The sequence below is a fragment of the Pygoscelis adeliae genome, unplaced genomic scaffold, assembly GCF_000699105.1.
Source record: "Pygoscelis adeliae isolate BGI_AS28 unplaced genomic scaffold, ASM69910v1 Scaffold166, whole genome shotgun sequence".
Classification (NCBI taxonomy): Eukaryota; Metazoa; Chordata; class Aves; order Sphenisciformes; family Spheniscidae; genus Pygoscelis; species Pygoscelis adeliae.
Genome location: NW_008825156.1, coordinates 1114052 through 1132203, shown reverse-complemented (window position 1 = coordinate 1132203; position 18152 = coordinate 1114052). Strand labels below are relative to the sequence as shown.

Here is an 18152-nt window from a genome sequence, read left to right as displayed (position 1 = left end):
TACCTTGCACATCTCTAGGCTTAACTCAGCCGTGCCCATGGAGCAGCACTCATCCTGTTTCAGCTGCAGCAAACCTGGGAAAGCCCATGCGGCTTAACCCCTGTGGGCAGCTCAGCTGCAAACAGACTGAGCTGTCCCCACTCTCCATCCCAAGGCCAGGACACCACCCTGTCCCAAAGTGCCATCGTATCCCTGACAGCAGCTCTCCTTTGGGGACATTTCCACCCTGGGGGACGCCTGCCTGCTCCATGCAAGCGGTAAAGCCCTGCCATGCCACAAAACTCTGCCTGGACCTCTCTGCTTTCCTCATTGCTGCAGGTTTATCGGTGCTGTTAGACAAATCAGGCCAAGCAGAGCTCGCTCCCTCATGAGGTGCAGCCAGGGGATGCCTGGGCCCCCCACAACCAGAAGGGTTGGGTGCCCCAGGGGTGCAGGCTGGGCTGTGCCTCTGCCCCACTTCCTCCAGAGGAGCAGGAGCCCCAGCGCCACCTCAATCAGCAGAAGTGCTTTTTTACCCCATCCCAGCAATGCTGATCTGGCGAAACCTTTTCTTAGCAGCCCCCAGGATGGTCCCTGAGACAGCCGGCCCAGGCTTCCTCACAGACAGGTCTCTCCAAAATCCAGGGGCAAAGGGATTGCCACAGCCTTCAAAGCCAGACTTCACCCCAAGAGTTTTAAAACAGCCAGCTCTCCAGCCAGCAGAGTCTTCTGTGGTTTAAAAAAAGTAAAATTTAAGTAAAGGCTGCTGGGTGATCCCCTACTTTAACAGATGCCTCCAAACCCATAGCTTTGACATTGCAAAATAAGCTCAGAGGCAAGGCAAGCCAAGCCAAGCTTTTTTTTTTTTTGCAAGGAAAAAGGGGCAGTGAAGGCACCTGATACCTCCCTATAATTAAAGACAGTTCCTTATTCCTAGCACCACTGCCAGGGCACCTATATCCAATTTGGAAATGTTAAAGTATTGCCCAGCTTCATTAAATTATCCATCTGACCCTCCCCTGTTCATTTCCCTACTATTTTTCCACTTTATTGAGGCCAGCTGGGTCAAACCGTGACCAGTTACTCCTAAGCAGGAACCAGCAATCCCTCCCCCAAGGAATCCAATGTGCCGAGGGGTCCGAAGACTCTCCACATATCAGTTTTCCCAGACAGCCTCCTTCCAACCACGGGTATACTTAGCAACAGCAGTCATCCTAGCAAGGGCCCTCGAGACTTCTATAAGGATCTGGAGAATTCAAGACAGCTGGGGATAGACATGGCAAAGAAAAGCCTAGGGCTTGCTAGCACAGCAGAGCCTCTCCCCAGGCGGTGACCATACATGGGCTGCCAAGGGCTCCCTGTAGCTCCTGGGGCGGGAAGCCCCAGAAGGAAGGAGATGGGGGAATTTGAGAGAAACCAATCTCTTATCTCAGACCCCATAGGCGAGAGAAACCTGCCTCATGAGCCATACTCCTGCTCAGGTGCAAATATCCTGCAGAGCACAGCCCAAGCCGTAGGGATGTGCACAGCCATAGGTGTAGCAACTAAGGTCAGGGGCTGCCTGAAGCCTCCAGAGCTCTATGGAGAGTGCTCTGAATAACAGACCCAATACATATTGGGTTATCTAGCCCTGGTGTAAGGCAGTCTTCCCCCACATCTTGGGCTCCCAGCCTCCCACTGTCAAGGCAGGAGGGTTGGCTCCTTCAGCCTGCACCATGTTGTCCCATCAGGGCAGGACAACCCAAGCAGCCACCTCCCCAGAGCCTACCCCAGTTTCTCACTTCTTTTGGGAAGGCTTCACATCAGGCTTACACTGCAATGGTTTCCTATACAAGCAATTCCAGTTCATGGAAGAGAGCATAACACCAGTTTGGTTTAGGTGGTGTTACGCTGGCATCAGCAAGACTTTGCCAGCATGTCCCCATTTGTATGGGGAAACAGAGTAAGCTATGTCCAAATTAGGATTTCTAGGATATTTTCTAAAGAAAGCTCCTCTTCTGTATACACTAGGCACAGTTAAATAGATAAGGTTCATTGTTTAAGCAAACCCAGCACCTTTTTTCTCCCCATATCTCCTCGCTGTGATTTTACACCAGGGAGCCTTGGGATTTACTTTCCTGGCAGCTCCATCACAAGACTCACTGCTCACATCTCCAGCATGCCTTAAGCTGTCTTAGGAGCAGTCTTGACTCCATCCATACACAGGTCAACTTGAAAAGAGCTTTATCCTCAAGGAGAGGAGATCAGAGAGCTGAGCTAGCCACAGGGTGAGAAAAGGTAGCCCCAAACAGCAAGCAAACACTTCCTTCCTCCATTTTGGGAGTAGAAGTCACCAGAGCCTAGCAAGCATTTAAATAGCGCAAGTAAAAGCAGGAGAAGTTTGGAGCTGCACATGAAACTATTACACAAGTTGGGAGGGAAAGTAATTCTCCACATTTTAAAAACAAAAAGGAAGTTACTTTTTGCTTGCTACTTCTTTTCCATCAAGTTTCATATTTCATTAAAATTCTAAAATGCAGCTAGGGAGGAAGCGTTGTGCCACCCTGCCATCAGTATTCATATACGCATTTTTTTAAACAAGTTTCTAAAGGCTGTAAGGTTTGGAGTAGTACAGAACAGATCCCTCCAGACAGCCTCTTATTTAGCTAAAATTCCAGCAGGAAACCGAGAAGGGAACAAGCTGACCCTGCCTCACCAGCAGCCCCCGCCACCTCACCCTGGCTGCGCTGATGTACCTGCGCATGCCACAGCACAAGGGGAGCAGGAAGGCTCAATCGCCTTAGGATGCATCTGCTCCTTGCTCCTGCAAGGTGAGCTGAGCCTACAGCCGAGGCATGGCCAGGCTCAAGCAATGCTGAGAATCCCATAGACCATGCTGAGAAACCCCTGCGCTGCTCCAGCAGCCAAGGCTTCCCCTTTGTTTCAGCAGAGTCATACACTGAGCCTTCCAGCACCTTTTGAAGCTTCCAGTCAAGTCTTCAGCCAAGGCTAATTGCTGTCAGGTGTCAGCCAAAACACTTACTGCAACCATTAGTGACAGGAGATGACACACCTTTCTCCTCTCATTGTCACTCAAGGGTTTTTTTTTCCTATCAACATTAACTGCGCTGGCTTTCAGAAGCCTTGGGGAGAAATGCTAATGCAAGCTTTGAAGCTGGAGGCAAAAAATCAGGCAACCCCCCAAGCTCCCTGGATGCTCAGCCTGAATCCAGTCCAAATCTGAGTACTTCTGGGTGATGTACCTCGCCGAGCTTATCTCTGTCTGCCTCCACCAGACAGATGTGGTCTCTGCTACTGGTCTGTCTCCTTTTAACCCCCATGGAAAGCTGTCCATGCTGGAGCAAACAGACCCCAAATTTTACAATCTCTGCTGATAAAACAACAAAGCAGAGTGGAGGCACAGAGAGATTTATAACCTTACAGCAACTAGCTTGAAACATTGCTGGGTTAATTCAGTTAGAGGCACAGGGTACACAGCAAGAAATCAGATGTGGCCAGCGATTGCTGCAAGGAGCGGAGGCAGCTGATGTCCACCCACTGGTCTCAAAGATGAGGCTGATTTCAACTGCAGAGCAGGTCCAGGTTGCCAGACCCCTTGCTGAGCTTGCCTGCTGCTGGAGCTGTGGTTCCCCACTTGATCAAACCCCCTTCCAAAGGCTTTGAACTTCAAAGGAGATGAGACCTTTAGGAAGTCTAAGTCTCTCCCTAGCTGGAGGAGCTTGTCAAAAGCCTGCCAGAGCCTGACCCATTTCAGCCTCATGGGTCATTGTTTTGGCCACGCACCCTCCTTTCCCACCATCACCCCTCCCAGTTTCCCAGCCTCCCAGTTTCCTGGGACTGGAAGGCAACCCTGGCGTTGGGGTACCCACTCCCCAGGCCTCACCTCTCACTCTCCCCAGGGGATTCATCTCCCACTCGGTTGACACCTTCTGCACCCTCCTGGCACCCCTCCGAGTCTGACATCTTCTCCCCAGGCCGGCACGGTGGCCCCACGGACAGCTCTGGTGCAAGGATGCCACCGCCGTTTCGCTTTTCCTGTGCTCAGCAGAAGTGAGCTGTGCCGGAAACTTCGTGGGCTGAGGGTTTGGGGGGATGGGAGAGGGGCAGAGGGAAGGCAAATCGGGGGTTTTTTTTTGTTTTTTTAAAACCATTGGGACTATTTTAAGGTTTTGCCTCTGCTGGCAGCTCAAATCGGAAAGTGCTGAGCTAACCCAAAGGGAAAGCAGGGGGCACGGACATCCCCACCATGGCAGGGAGAGGGGTGACCCATCGCTCCCCCAGCTGCCCATGCCACTTTGGGGACAAGCATCTCTAAACTGCAGCACCCTACAGTGCACTGGGTACCAGGGTGCTGCCACAGGAGCTGCTGAGGTTGTTCTGACTTCACACCTCTCAAAGCCCACCGGAGCCCAAGGGTCTGCTTCTGCCCTGCAGCCTCACCTCCCTTCCCAGCTCTGCTCCTTCCCCATGGCTTTCCGCTGTTGCCACCATGGGTGGAGGTTCTGCAACACCTCCTAGGGCTTGGACTCTTACCTCTTTGTCTCTTCACCACCGGTGAAGGACATGGCCAGGAGCCAGTGGTACAGCCTGGCAGGATGCCAGCGGAACATGGTGGCATGGCCTCACCCTTTCCTCCCCACAACAAGGGAGATGAGCATCCCCAGCTTCAGGGGGAAACCAACAGCAGAGAGGTCCCCTATCCCCACCCCCACAGCACAGCCCCCACCAAAGCCTCCCCATCCCCACCAGGACCCCCACAGGGGGAGCAGATCTTGCTGGCACCATGGCATGGGTTGGGGTCTGACCCCCCAGGCAGGCGACACCCACCTCTCCCGCCAAAGCTTTATTTACACCGCTGCTGCCAGGACGCAGCTCTTTGCAAAACCAGAGAGAAATGGCACCCAGTCGGTGCCCTTGAGCCTGGGGGGACAGCGGGGACAGGAGGGAGTGGAGGACAGGTGTGGAGGGGCAGGTGCTTAGGACTCGCCAGCCTCAAACATCTTCTTCCTGCCCTCCATGCCGGACTTCTCCTCGATGTTCTTCCTCCAGTCACCGACATCGCGGAGGTCCTTCTCCTGGGGGAGGGATGGGCACGTGGGTGTGAGCAGTGCCCCCTGGGATGAGAACCCACCCGGGTAGGGCCCTTCACCTGTCCACCCATGGAAAACCCCATGCCAGCTAGAGGAACCCAATTCCACCCATGCTGTACATCTTTTTGGGCTGCACCCTCCTTTTTCAACATCATGGGTGCCAGAGGAGGGAATATTGAGCAGGAAGAACATTATGGAGAAAGGCTCACCCTCAACCCTGTCTATCACACAGAGAGGCATGAGCCCCGAAAAACAGGGGCCAACTCCTGAATGGGCACAGGGGAGAAGGAAGGAGTACCTTCTCGGTGTCCTCCTTCTTGACTTGCTTCAGGTTGGCTCGGAGGTCCATGCAGACCTTGTGCTTGGAGCCCAGCAGGGCCCGCAGCATCGCATCAGCGGACATGCGCACCCTGCGCAGGGGTGGCCTCTTGAACTTGCCCCGCAGATCAAAGAGCTTCTGGCTCAAGTCTTCCAGCTGTGGGGGGACAAAATGGGGGGGCAGAGAGAGAGTGGGGCGTGGGTTTCGTGAGACGGATCCAAGCAGCATGGGGAGGCACAAAGGATGGGCTGGAGACTCTGAGGGATGGCTCCCCCGGAAACTCACCTCCTTGTTAGTCTTCTGTAGCTTCACCTCTGTGTCATACCTCTCCTCATCCACTGACTCTATCTTGGCATGAAGCTTTTTGCACAGCTCCTGGGAGGAAAAGCAGACAGGTATGTTGACTGCTAGGACCCACACACACGATTCCTCTCTCCTGAACGCTCTGGCTCTGAAAGACCTCAGTCCAGAAGACCAGATTCGGTCAAGACCAGGTGGCGAAGGGTGGCTCACAGGCCAGGTCCTGGTCTCCATGCTACTGGCTTCACACAAATGCTGCCTCAACACACCATCAGAAACGCAGCTTTCCTGCCAGCCAGACCCCTTTTTTTTTGCAGAGAGACCCCAGCTGTTTCTCAAGCCAATTCCACATCCAACCAGGGCACCCACAGGTGAGAAGAGGGTCAAGATGGGAAGGACAATCCAGATCCACCAGGCTGACTGATGGAGCCAAATCCTTTCTGCTCCAGCACAGTGAAAGGGTTAAAGAAGTCTTTACCTGAAGTTCCTGCATGGATCCTGGGAGCGACAGAGGTGGGCAATGCTCTGCCAGGTAGTTTTGCTTTTCCACTTCTTTAGCAGCTGCTTCTCTTTCTATTTCGGTGGCAGCAAGCTGGAGCATAGCACTCTGGAAGGCAGCAGGAGGATGGTCAACATGGAATGGAGGCGAGGGAGGAAGGCAGGGGGGGTTGGCAAGGGAGGGAGAGCCCTGATGGAGAGGCAGCTTGGGGAGCTCCCCATCAATACCAGCATCTGCAAGCAAGGGATACTGGTGGGGACCCAGTAAGGAGTGGGGAAAGGTGTGGGGGGCCCTCAGGTTGTGCATTGTGGCCTCTTCCAGGAGGGAGAGTGCCAAGAGCTAGCTGGCTCAGAATGGGAGATGGGATGGTTGGGACACACCTCACCCAGCCCCAGCAGTGCCACATACCTTCAGGTGCTGCCGGCGGGCAGTGGCTGCCCTCCTTTTTTTCTGCAAGTGGGAGGAACGAGAGAAAAGCAGGTTATTGGGTGCCCATTCCCCTTTCCATTCCCCTTCCCCATACAACCCCAGTCTGCTGAGGAACTGCAGCAATGCCAGGGAGTTGGCTCCAACCAGGATGTACAGCTTGACACACTATTGGTCCCCAAACCAGCAGCACTCAAAGAAGAGGCTCCTTGCTGAACCCAGCTTTGCCAACCTCAGGTAGCTAAAACCTACAAAGTGCCTCAGGAAAAGATAATGAGGATGATGAACTTGAAGATGTGCATATAAATATAACTTCAAACTTGGCTTCTTGGGACTTTTTCTCTAATTTCCTCTTCACTCAGACATGTGTTTTGCTTTGCACTCAACCGCCCTGATGCCCCTGGGCACCCGGGAGCTGTGGGATGTCTTTCTGAGCAGTCCCTGGCACACACGGTGAGAAGGACAGCCAGGCAGGTGAAAACATGAAGGCCAAGTAATTTCTGGAGCTGAAGGACCCAGCACAGGTGACACTGAAGGTGATGCTGTGAGAAACAGCAACCCCTTTTGCAACTCTTCCCCAGCCTGGCAGTTACAGGTATTTCGATGTGCTGCGTTAGGGCACTGGGGAGGCAGGTCCAGGGGGTGGGGGGGTCATCACAGCTGGAGGACAGACACAACCATAGGGTCTGCAGGCCTGGAGGCTGCTCTGGCCAGGAGAGGTGGAGGGCCAGGAGGCTGTGGCTGCAAGATGCAAATTAGCTCCCTCTTCCCTGGGATGCCATGTGAGCCCGGAAGACCAAGCCTGCCCTTCTGTACCCATGATGCGCTGGAACAGCAGCAACAGGTCTGCTATTTATAAAAGAAGCCACAACCTTGATGTGCCACTGCATTGCAGCTGTTTCCTCAGCATTTTGCCCAGAAGACCGAGGAAGGCTGAGTGTGGCTGGGGCAAGGGAAGCGCACCCTGACATCTGATATGCTGTGGTGGGGGAGTAAGAAAGCAGCGTTTGGGTGTATGTCTGTGCTGCACAGAGGAGGAAGTGGATAAGGATCTGCAGAGTGAAATGTAACAAAATCTGACTTGTTTTGCATATGCAAATGGTGCTAAGGCCCTCCTGACAGGGCTGAAGGGCTCTGCAGAGGAAAGGCACCCAGCTCAGAGATGCAGCGCACCATTAACCAGCAGGGTTTTGCTCGTATGAATCTGGCCATGGACCATGAAAGAGTGGATTCCTTGAGCACTGTTAGCCCAGGGCTTATTCTCCATCTGAAAACTGGTACCTTAGCAAAGAGTGCCCTCCCAGCCTTCCCTGGGGACACTGGCTTTGATGGGGAATCAAGGCACTTGTTGGACATCAGCACCATATTGTGGAGTTTCTATGTGTCCCTGAAATCCTCTTTTATCTTGGTGAGGACAAGCTTGAGCTTGTGGTGTTTTGGGCATACGGGGAGGTGCCAAGCAGAGACGAAGGATGGAGCAACTTGCTAAGAGGAGATACAGAGTGACAAAGCCATGCACAACTCTCCCACACTTTCCCTTGTGTTTCCCCAGCCATCTCCAGGATCCAAGCCCAGCCCTGCTCCAGCTCTGCCAGAAGCCAGGGAGAACTTGCTAAGGATGCTATCTCCACCCTGCTCACACTGCCCTGGATCCAGGGCTCACCAGATTGCCTTTAAGAAGCGATTTTGCAGTGGCTCGGTGGGCAGAAAACAAGGGGTTAGGTGTGGGGAAGGACGAGAGGATGCTCGGCCAAGGGCTGAGTACTGGATGGGTGATGGAGGAGAGGCTCTGGACCACCGCCTTCCCAGCACCATCTCGTGGCCGGCTAGGGAAACAGGAAAGGAAGGAAAAAAGCATCTAACTCCAAGCCAGGAGGCAGAAAAGACCTTCAAAAGGGATTTTTCTTCTACTTCCCATCTTTACCAGAAGAGGAAAGCAAGAAAGCCTTGCCATGAACCATTCTCCCCCCCTCCACACCCAGCAGCTGCTTTTCCTAAGGAGGAACGGTGAAGCCAGGATTGATGACATCAGCATTGCTAAAGGAAAAACCCCAGTAAGACACACTTACCTCTTCACTGTTCAGGATGAGCAGATGGACCAGGAAGGGAAGGAAGAGAAAGGGGATAAAAAGGCAGTTAGCATCCTAATCAGAAACAAGCAGAGGAATCTTAACAAGCATGAAAAGTTGGCAATTGAACAAAAGCTTTTAAATGCCAACAACATATTAGAGACAGAAAATGGGAACTTACTCAGACATCTTGCTTTAGATGGTTGTGAGCCTGCAATGAAAACCAAGGGGAAAAAAAGGTTCACAATTATTCATGCTGGTGGTGACTTTCTTGGGTTTAAAAACAAAGCAATACTCCTCTAGAAAAAAAAAAAGGAACATGTTTGCTCTTACTTCCCAACTTCTCCAAATTTTCATCATATGGGGAACTAGGCTGCAGTTTGTGGACAAGAGCCAAACACGTGCCTACTCACAGCCACACAAACCTCAGCATCGGGGGACTTCTGGCCCAGCACCATTTGGTCTGGTCACAAAGAGAGATTTGTGACAGTAATTCCTGCAGGCATGTTTCTTGTTTGACCCCCAAGAAACCATTTTATGCAATGAAGGAAGAAGAGCAAAAAGGTATTTTCGGTTTACTGCTTCACTTTGCCATGCAGTCTTGCCCCACTTCATGAAGAAGAAATATCCCAAAGCCTGCGGGAGGGTTGGGACACCCTGGGAACAGAGCCAGGCAGGGACCCCAGGTGACAAGGAAGGTCTTCAGAGGACACTTCTACCAGTATATGCATCCATTGCATGGGGCAGGGGAGCCTGTTGCAACAACCTCAGCACAGATGACGTAGAACGGGGTTGAAAGTTGTTGTTGAATTCGTAAAGGCACAAAGAGTTTCCCCAGGCAATTCCTTGCATTTCCTTTAAGTGGAAATTTTACAGGTACAACGCAGCATATTAGGGAAGAGATGGAAGAGCACCTTTGTTTTGCTGCAAATTATTTCCCTGTAAATAGAATTTTACTTTTCTAGCAGAGCAGTATCTCCTGCTTTTACCTCCTAATGGAAGGATGCAGGAGTGTTGGCCAAGCACAAACTAAACTAGTCCTTTGCAGAGCAGGCAAGCCCCCAAAACACAGCCATCTGCAGACCTTGGAGGCTCTGTCGGGAGGTGAAGTGTTAACAGGGGCTCATGCCCGAGGGAGGAGGTACAGCTTGCAGGGCCAAGGAAACTTTATCCTGGAAAATGTGCAGGCCCATCACATTATTGGGGCGGGGGGAGGAAAGTGCTTCTAAAAATGGTCAGGGAGCTGCAGAAGGAGCTGCAGCTGTCTCCTCAGACAGCAGCCTTTCCCCGGTGCCAGCCCCCATGACTCAGGGAGGTCGGGCGATGAGAAGCAAAAGCCACCGCAGGTGGCTGGGCTACAGCTGAGGGACAGGGTGGCCAAGGAACGCCAGCTATTTTTACTTGCATCCCTGCCCCGTGCCCGCAAGCACCCACTTCAGCAGCAGCGATGCTGCAAGCACTGAGGAAGCGAGGGGATAACGCCAGGCTGCTGCTTGCTGCCTGCAACATGGGCTTTAAATCACCTGTTCTTGCGGGGGGGGACACAGTAAATTTGGATGTCATCCCTGTCTGAGGGTGTTTTCTGAGGAGGAAGGCACTGCAAAGACCGGGTCGGGTGTAAGTAGGGAGCATCGCTGAGCTACCGCAGGCAAGGATCCCATGTCCTATGGCCCTGGGGAGGTCAGCATTAGGGAGCCTGCGGCTCCGCTTGCCCTTGCCACTCAAGCCAGAGAGCAAAACCAACCAAGGGAGTGGAAGGCATGAAACCAAAGAGAAAGAAGGTCGTTGGAAAAGACAGAGAGAGACTTTCTGATGCATGGACCCTCTCCTGCAGGCAAAGGATGGGGAAGGTTTTATTAGCACCCCCATTTCTCCCAGCAGGTCACCCCACCTGGCATTCATCTCCCTAAAACTCAGGTGAGTGCATCTCCTCCCCGTCACCCCATAAGAGCAAGCTGGGTCAGTAAGATACATGCAAAACGGCTCACCCAAGTCTGGAGGAGAAAACCAGAAAGTGCCGCTGGCTGGACAGGACGGACTGGCGAGCCGCAGGCAGCTGGCTGAGTGAGGAGGTATAAAAGGGCTTCTCGGGTGGCTCAGCAGAAAATCCACCTTCTCTTTAAGGGCATGGAGACCTTCTCAGACCAATGATGTGCAAGAGTCCCTTGTGCACCTCCCTTGGCTGGGGCAGGCCAGGCAGGCAGCCCCGGAGGAGAAGGCAGCCGCTGGGGACGGAGGGTGGGGAGGGGGAGGACATCTTCTACCCGTGGGGTGGGGAAGCACAGCCACCCCGGAGGAGCCAGGGAGGTGCTCTTCCTCAGGATTGCTGAGGAGGGAGCCTTCCTCCCCCTCTTCCTCCCATCAACGTGTGACACTAGATGTGGCTTCAAGGTTGTGGGGAGCCCGGGCTCTCTGCACACAGCCATCCATCTGCAAGACCTCTAATAAAATTTCCTGTTGGAGACATAGAGTGGCTTATCCGTGGACAGGGGCACAGCTCCACTCACCTCCAAGAGCTTGGGAGCAGTTCTGCCCTTCAGGAATGAAGAGGGGAAGGAGCCTGTACCCCCCAATTCACCGCCGATAGCATGTGCACGAGCAATCCCAGAGTGAGCTACCCATCACTAGCATACTCTTTTAACCTCACTCACCACACGGGAAGCATTTGCAGCTCCTCCCCATGTGAAATGTTTCAACACAACTAAGGTTTTTTAAAAAACAAACCTGTGGAGCCACTGTGGGCAGCCCCGAGGCTCACTGCAGTGCAGGGGCTGGGGAGAGGCAGCAGAGTATGGGGAGCAGCCCCATGCTACCAGCAAGAAAAGTAAACCCCCATGTCTGCTGTGGAATGCCCCAGATCCATATCTCCGTGAGTCCGAGGGAGAGGCAGGTGGAAATGTAGCTGGAAATATTCACCAGCCCCAGTCACAGCACATGTAGTGCGTGTGTGTAGGGGATCCCATGGAGACAGGAGCCCAAACAGCTCCTGCCCTCCTCTCCCAGCCCAGGCACTCCATCCCCTTTCAGCTGGGGTTTTTTAGGCTGATTCAGACGTGGCCCTGACAATATTTTCCAGGCGACTCTCAGAGGTTATATAGATAGCAGCAAATCCGCTGCTGCAGGCTTCCTGTTTCACCACCTTTAGCATCGTGCAAGTAATGCTGCAGATGCTGGTGAAGGAAGGAAGAGCAAGTCCTTGAGACAGGGCTGGTGTCTTGCAGGGGTTTGCCCCCATAGCAGGTGGAGGAGGGAGAAACCCCTAGTGTGGGCAAGGCTGGGTCTGCTCAGGATTTGCCCCTCTGAAACATCAAGAGGTAGATGGTTTGGGTAGCGAACATCTCGGTGTCAGTGTATGCTGGCCTGTAGATCTGAGCTACCCCCTTGCAAACCCACCGTGAGACTCCTGGAAATGCACAGCGAAGGTGCAGTTCAGCAGAGGTTTTGGCTGGTTTTGCCCTCATCTGGGCTCCCATGCAATGGCTGTGGGTCAGCACCTAGTGAAGGAGCTGGGCTTGGGAAGAGCTGTAATGAGGATCAGCCCGGTCCAACCCTCCTCCTCACTCATGTGCACATCCACGTCCCCAGGGTGGTGAGCTCTAATGGAGACAAGGGTCTGCAGCTCCAGGCAGACCTAGTAAACACGGAGGTTAAACTCCAGCAGCTTCTGCCCCCCAGGAGCATCCCTTGCTGCAGCTGCTGAGGAAGACTCATTGGTAGAGGCATCACTGCACGCAGTACCCATCTCCCATGTGGACTTCAGCAAAAACCAGACAGTTTGGCAGGAGGAATGTCTGCTTGTCCCAGCTAAAGGCAGTTTCTCAGAAAACAAAAAAACAGAGACCGAAGCAAGCACACTTGCAGACAGACAGCGGCCACCCTCAACAGCCAACAGCAGAAATCACCCATTCAGGGACAGCTTAGCCACTTCACTTCTCCTCTCAGTGCCAACTCCATAAGCTGTGGTTGACTCTAGAGTCAAACTGACCCTTCATTGTTCTTTCGTCTCTACAGCCATTTTCTTTAGCTCCCTATGCAGCTACACACATTCCAGCCACTGCTGGCCCACCAGTCCTCCAAAGAGCAGCTCAGCTCTTGGTGGGGGGGATCAAAACTGGGAGGGTTATCCATTCAAAAATTCCCCACACCCAAGAAGCTTCCTTCAGCCCTGTGAAATGAAGGTTTTCTGAACCTCCTGGAGTTTAGGCATGCAGCACAGCAAAAGAGATTTGCTCTGAGTTCAAGGTTTTGGTTATCACCTTGTGATAGGGAAGTGTTGGCCTGAAATAGTTGAAAAAAGAACCTGAAGGAAAGAAGTCCCATGAGCAAAATTTTGGCTAAACCAGATGTGTTTGTAGGACACGGAAGGAGTGGATGGTGAGGTGTGGTAATAGGGTGAGCAGAAGGTCGAGCCTCCGAGTCTGCATAAGGCTTTCCCTGAAGCTGCCTTGCACAAAGGTAGGGCAACTCTCCCCAAAAAAGAAAGAGGCCCCAGACCTAGAATGCCATGAGGAAGAAACCCAGTGAGGACCAGGAAGAACAGAAAAAGGAAAACGTCCCAAAGTAGGAGCTACGGTTAACATTAAGAAAGACAGAGGTTTCCAAAGGAAGTAGTGTAAGTGTTTGAGCGATGAATGAACAAGTTCCTTGCAAAAAACCTCAAGGAAGACATCAGGAAGCTCTAGGCAAGTCCTTCAGAGAGGTGCGCGGCTCTGTGAATATGAACTATGAGTGAGGGTATTGCACGGGGGCCGGGAGTGGACACACTGTTCACGCTTGGGTACCTTTCCTGTGGAGCAGATGACCTTGTTCCCTTCCCTCGTTCCCCTCCACTCGTGCTAGAGGAATGCACCGTGAGTATGGCCCACCATTCCTAGAGCACTTTCACCATCCTGCGAGGCCAGACAGAGGGAAGACCTGGCATGTACAGGAGGTTCTGCCCTATGCTTTAGAGAGACTCAGGTGTGGCACTTCTGGGCCAGGCTCTTCCAGGGAACCACCACGTGTTGGAAGGACTAAGCTGATGGATCCGTGCAAGTTGTCCCTCATGGCCATCTCCTACACCCTTACGCCTTGCCTCCTCTTCAACATCCTACAAGCATCAAGTAGACAGGCACTATGGAATGACATGATACCAGATAACACTATGTCTTATTTACAAGGATGACACTGTTAGCAAAAAGTCCAAGCCTTCTCAGCAGCAGTTGAGCTCATGGTAAAAGCTCAGGCAGGACTGCTGAGCAAACCAGTGTCTGACTTCCCTTTGCTTTCCCAAAATCACATCAGACCAAAGCAAAGCACATGGCTCCCATCCTGCCCAGAACACTCCCTCTTCCTCCAGTGTAGCCCTAAAAGAGTTCCCCACGCCTTACTTCTGATGACACCAGCCTCTAGGAACTGCTACAAAGGAAAGCCATCGCCTTTGCATCTTGTGCCAGTGCTGTCCTATGTACCCCACAGCTACAGTCACCTCATTCACCCATGAGATGGAGTTAAGGCTTTTGGCTTTTCCTCTTCAGGGCTGCTGCCAAACAACACAGCGACCCTGTCCATTTAGCTCCATGCCATTTTCCTTGACAGTGAGTGCTTCAGGCACGTGATGTTGATGCCCCCAGGCTGCAGGGACATCTCCAAACCCACCAGCAGGTCCTGATGACACTCCTGGATGTTCAGCGGGTACCGTGCCCTCACGAACTCATAGGCTGCCAGCAGCCTCATGCTGTGCTTGACCATCAGGTACTGAATGACGCAAGTAGGACCTAGAGAGTAACCATCTCTGCAGTGGATGAGGACATGCTTCCCTTTCTCCAGCGAGGCTTCGATGCACTCGTTGATGTGCCGGAAGCAGGGATGGCCCATTTTGTGACGATACCCATGGAGCGGAGCCTGGATGTCAACCTTGAGGCGTGACCAGCTGTGCCTGAACCCTCCCCGTTGGCACATGCAGGGGATGATGCTCAGGCTGTGGTCACTGGGCAGGCTGCTCATGTCGATGATGCTGTCAATGCTGTTGGTGCACAGCACCCGCCCGCTGTAAGCGGCATTGAGGTTCCCCAGGTAGATGCAGTCAGTTATCCGAGCGATGATGGGTCCTGTGAAGGGAGAACATGCAGGCTCTCCTGGTTTTGGGCCAGTCGGCTCCTCAGGATGCGGGTTCTTCTTCCAGCTCCCCCTGAGGGATTTCTTGGAGCTAGCATGGGGCAGGGGGCTGGAATTGGGCCATGATGGCGGCGAGAAGACAGAAAAGCAGCTGGAGAGTTTGGCCTTGGAAGGGGAGTCCGCTGGACAAGGCAGGGGAGGAGCAGGGGTGGGACTGGATCTGAGGGCACAAGAATGGGATGCCTGCGCCAGGGACCCTGTGCTGTGGGCTGCCCCTCCACTCTCAGCCTCTTCCACCTGCAAAAAAAAAGGAAAGAACTGGTGACACTGCAGAAACTTGGCTCTCCAGCTGCATGAGCAAGGAGGCATGAGCTGGCAACTGGCTTTGCCCACAGCAGCACTTGGAGACACTAGAGACCCTGAAGACCTTGCGCATCACTAGCCCAAATACCCAGCCATTCTGTTCCCCTGGGACAGGCACAAACACGCTGTAAAGGCTTACCTGGACCTGCAGACCGCTCTGCCAGTCCTGGGGTGCTGATTTGCTGGAGCGGTTGTCCCCTCCTGCTGATGGCACTAAGCAAAGTGACTGGTGTGTCCTACCAGGCTGCACGGCTGCAGACACCACATCCCCACCCTTCTCTTCATGCACTTCACTTTTACTCATCACCAAGTTTGGACAAGAGCCTGTAGGAACAGAACAACTCCATAGGGACACGCACAAGTACTCACACATAGGTGCTTTCAATATAAACGCTGGCCTTGAAGAGAAACAAGGCATTTTAATGATCCAGAGGGACACTTTTTGGTGTGGGCTGCTGGAGGGGTTTACAACTCATTGCAAGCTGGAGCCAGGAGGAAGGACGGAGTGTTTTCAAACTGAAAACACGAAGGGGTGAAGAGCAGCTGCAGGGAGAGGGCAAATAACAGAAAACCCCTCTGGATGAAGCCCCTTCTGACCATGGTAGCACCCGGGGCCTCCAGCTTCCGGCAATGGAGACGCTGTGTTCATAGGCAGGGTTAGGATCGCTCCGTTCCCAGCTCAGCCCCAGGCGCAGATCTCACTCCTCGCAGGAGCTTTTCCCACTTCCACCCAGGACACTTGGACCAGAATGTACCTCAGACCTTGCCACAGCCTGGCCCTTTCTCCATGGCCCCAGGCTGAGTTGGCAGGCCCTCTGGAAAGCCAACAGCCAACACCTCTGTCCAACGGTGGTCCATGCCCAGGCCTCCAGCAGCTGAGGTGATCCCTCCGGCAGTCCCACCGAGCCTGCCCCTGGATAGTATTACCGCAGTGACCTGACACCTGATCACAATCCTCCATGTGTCTGCGCGTCCTCAAACCCTGCTAAAGACTAGGACATGACCGAGAACATGTCTGGAGAACAGGCTGAGACCTCTGTGTGCTCTAATGAGTATGGTTACAACATGTCTTCGCTCTCAAAAGGTCTTTCAGGCTCTCTGTGCCAAAACAAAGCAGCAGCAAGAACATTGTGTTAGTAAAAAAAAAAAAGTGGCCGTAGAGCTCAAAAAAAAAAAAAGAGCAATAAAGCACAAAGCTCTTCTCTCCTCAAGGTCAGCGACTGCCCTACAAACTGGTGGCCATGTAGGGAATGATTCTCCAGAAATTATCCATTTCAAGCCCACTATCTTTTTGCAAGTGCTGTGTGACCCCAGACACATTTTATAAAAAAGCTGGGAGCTGCGAAGACCCTCAGCAGCCTCACCTACCTGCACAACACTGAGAGAGAGCCATGGGACAAGACAGCTGCAAGGCAACGGGCCTCTGGAAGGTCTTCTGGAGGTGCTTTGCAATCAGGCCTGGGAAGGGAAGGGATAAGCTCAGACTAGGAGAGGGCCGAGCCAGGAAAACTCAACACCCAACCCCATCGAGCATCTTTCAGCACCATCCCCTATGCTGCTTACTTCAGGGTGTATCTGAGACAAGAGTTTTCCCCTATTTAGCACATACCCAAAAGTCAGGGGTGGTGTGGGATGAGTGCAACCAAAGCAGAGAGACCTTCAGAGGATTTTGCTTCTGGCCTTTGCAGATGTGAACATGTCCTTTGTCACATCCAGAGTAAAAGTTCCCGACCAGCTTTTTATAACAGCAAGGCCAAGTGTTTTAACTGGGCTGTCTTAAGTGATGCCCTTCATGCCAAAATTCAGGCTCCTATGTCAGAACTGCTCTGACTTTTATGTAAGTTAAGAGGAATACGCTCTCCATCCAGGGCAAACCCAGATGCTGACTGGGCAGAAGCCTCCACCTGAGCCAGCCACCTCCTTCACAGGCGATTAGGAGAACTGGCTCTTCCAAGGGTGCAATTCTCATCCTAAACAAATGATGAATGATTCACTTATTCAAAGTACCCGTTTCCCACAGAGGGCTTGTTGCCTCCAGATAACTGGCTCAGACGGGGACATCTGCAATGTCCATGTTTATGAGCAGTGTGATGAAACACTTGTTTGCAAAACTACCATCTTCCCAGACACTGCTCACAGGACTTAAAATAAGATATGGGTTGGGGTGTTTGCAGGTCAAGACCTCATTTCAGCTCAGTTGAACTCCTATTCCTAATTGACTTTGTGCTTGTTTCTGCTCAAATTGAACTGCAATAAGTGCCCGCAGGGGTTTCATCACCTTTTTGTGAAGTTAGCAAGGCTGGCTGAGAAATCCCCATCTTGTTGAAATGCAACAAGTCATCACAGATGGGCATCCACTCACCCGTAACGCTGATCTTCTTTGGGGGGCATCTTTTGCCCAGCAGCATGACAGCAACGAAATCGTTGTGCTGCTTGTCCCCCGGCTCCATCCTGCCGAGACCTGAAATATGGAGAAATGGGAGGCTTAGGTTTTTTAGGTCTGCCCACAAAGTTCAAATGGAAGGAGCCATCGGGGAGCATCTCTGCGCACCCGTCATCAGTCCTGTTCCTCAGACAGGACTGTTTGGGGCAGGAGGCTACTACCCCGCGAGGGAAACCCTCCTCCTCCTCACTGTCCACAGCAGTGAAAGGTGCACCGGGATGTAAAGTGGTCCTAAAAACACCTTTGTGTCATCAAACTGATCCAGAAGCAAAACTAGCCCAGTCTGGGGCAGGAAGAGTCTCAGATGCGAGAGCCCCAGCAGCAGTCAGGGCCAGGGGCAAGGGGGCAGAGAAAAGGTGGCAGAGAAAAGAGGTAGGGGCAGGGGAAAAGGGGCATGAAAAAGGGAGCAGGAAAAAGGGGGAAAGGGGTAGGAAAAAGGGGATAGGGAAAGGAGTAGAGATAAGGATAGGGGCAGGCCTCCTTGCCTCTCTCTGAGAAACTGAAAGTCACATCCACAGCAGACTCGGCCAGAGGAAGCAATCACCCCGAAAGGCAGCAGCGCACCATC

General features: G+C 52.8%; 1 protein-coding gene across 1 annotated transcript; it reads right to left on the bottom strand.

Moving 5' to 3' along the window:
• Positions 1-4808: 4808 nt before the first annotated feature.
• TNNI2 (troponin I type 2 (skeletal, fast)) lies at positions 4809-10790 on the bottom strand. The gene is made up of 8 exons (XM_009328468.1): positions 10671-10790; positions 8864-8893; positions 8683-8689; positions 6596-6637; positions 6167-6295; positions 5674-5763; positions 5368-5544; positions 4809-5054 (listed from the first exon to the last, which is right to left on the bottom strand). The coding sequence occupies exons 2-8, from the start codon at positions 8869-8871 to the stop codon at positions 4956-4958; spliced, it is 552 nt and encodes a 183-aa protein (XP_009326743.1). The 5' UTR covers positions 8872-8893; positions 10671-10790; the 3' UTR covers positions 4809-4955.
• Between the last annotated feature and the right edge of the window lie 7362 nt (positions 10791-18152).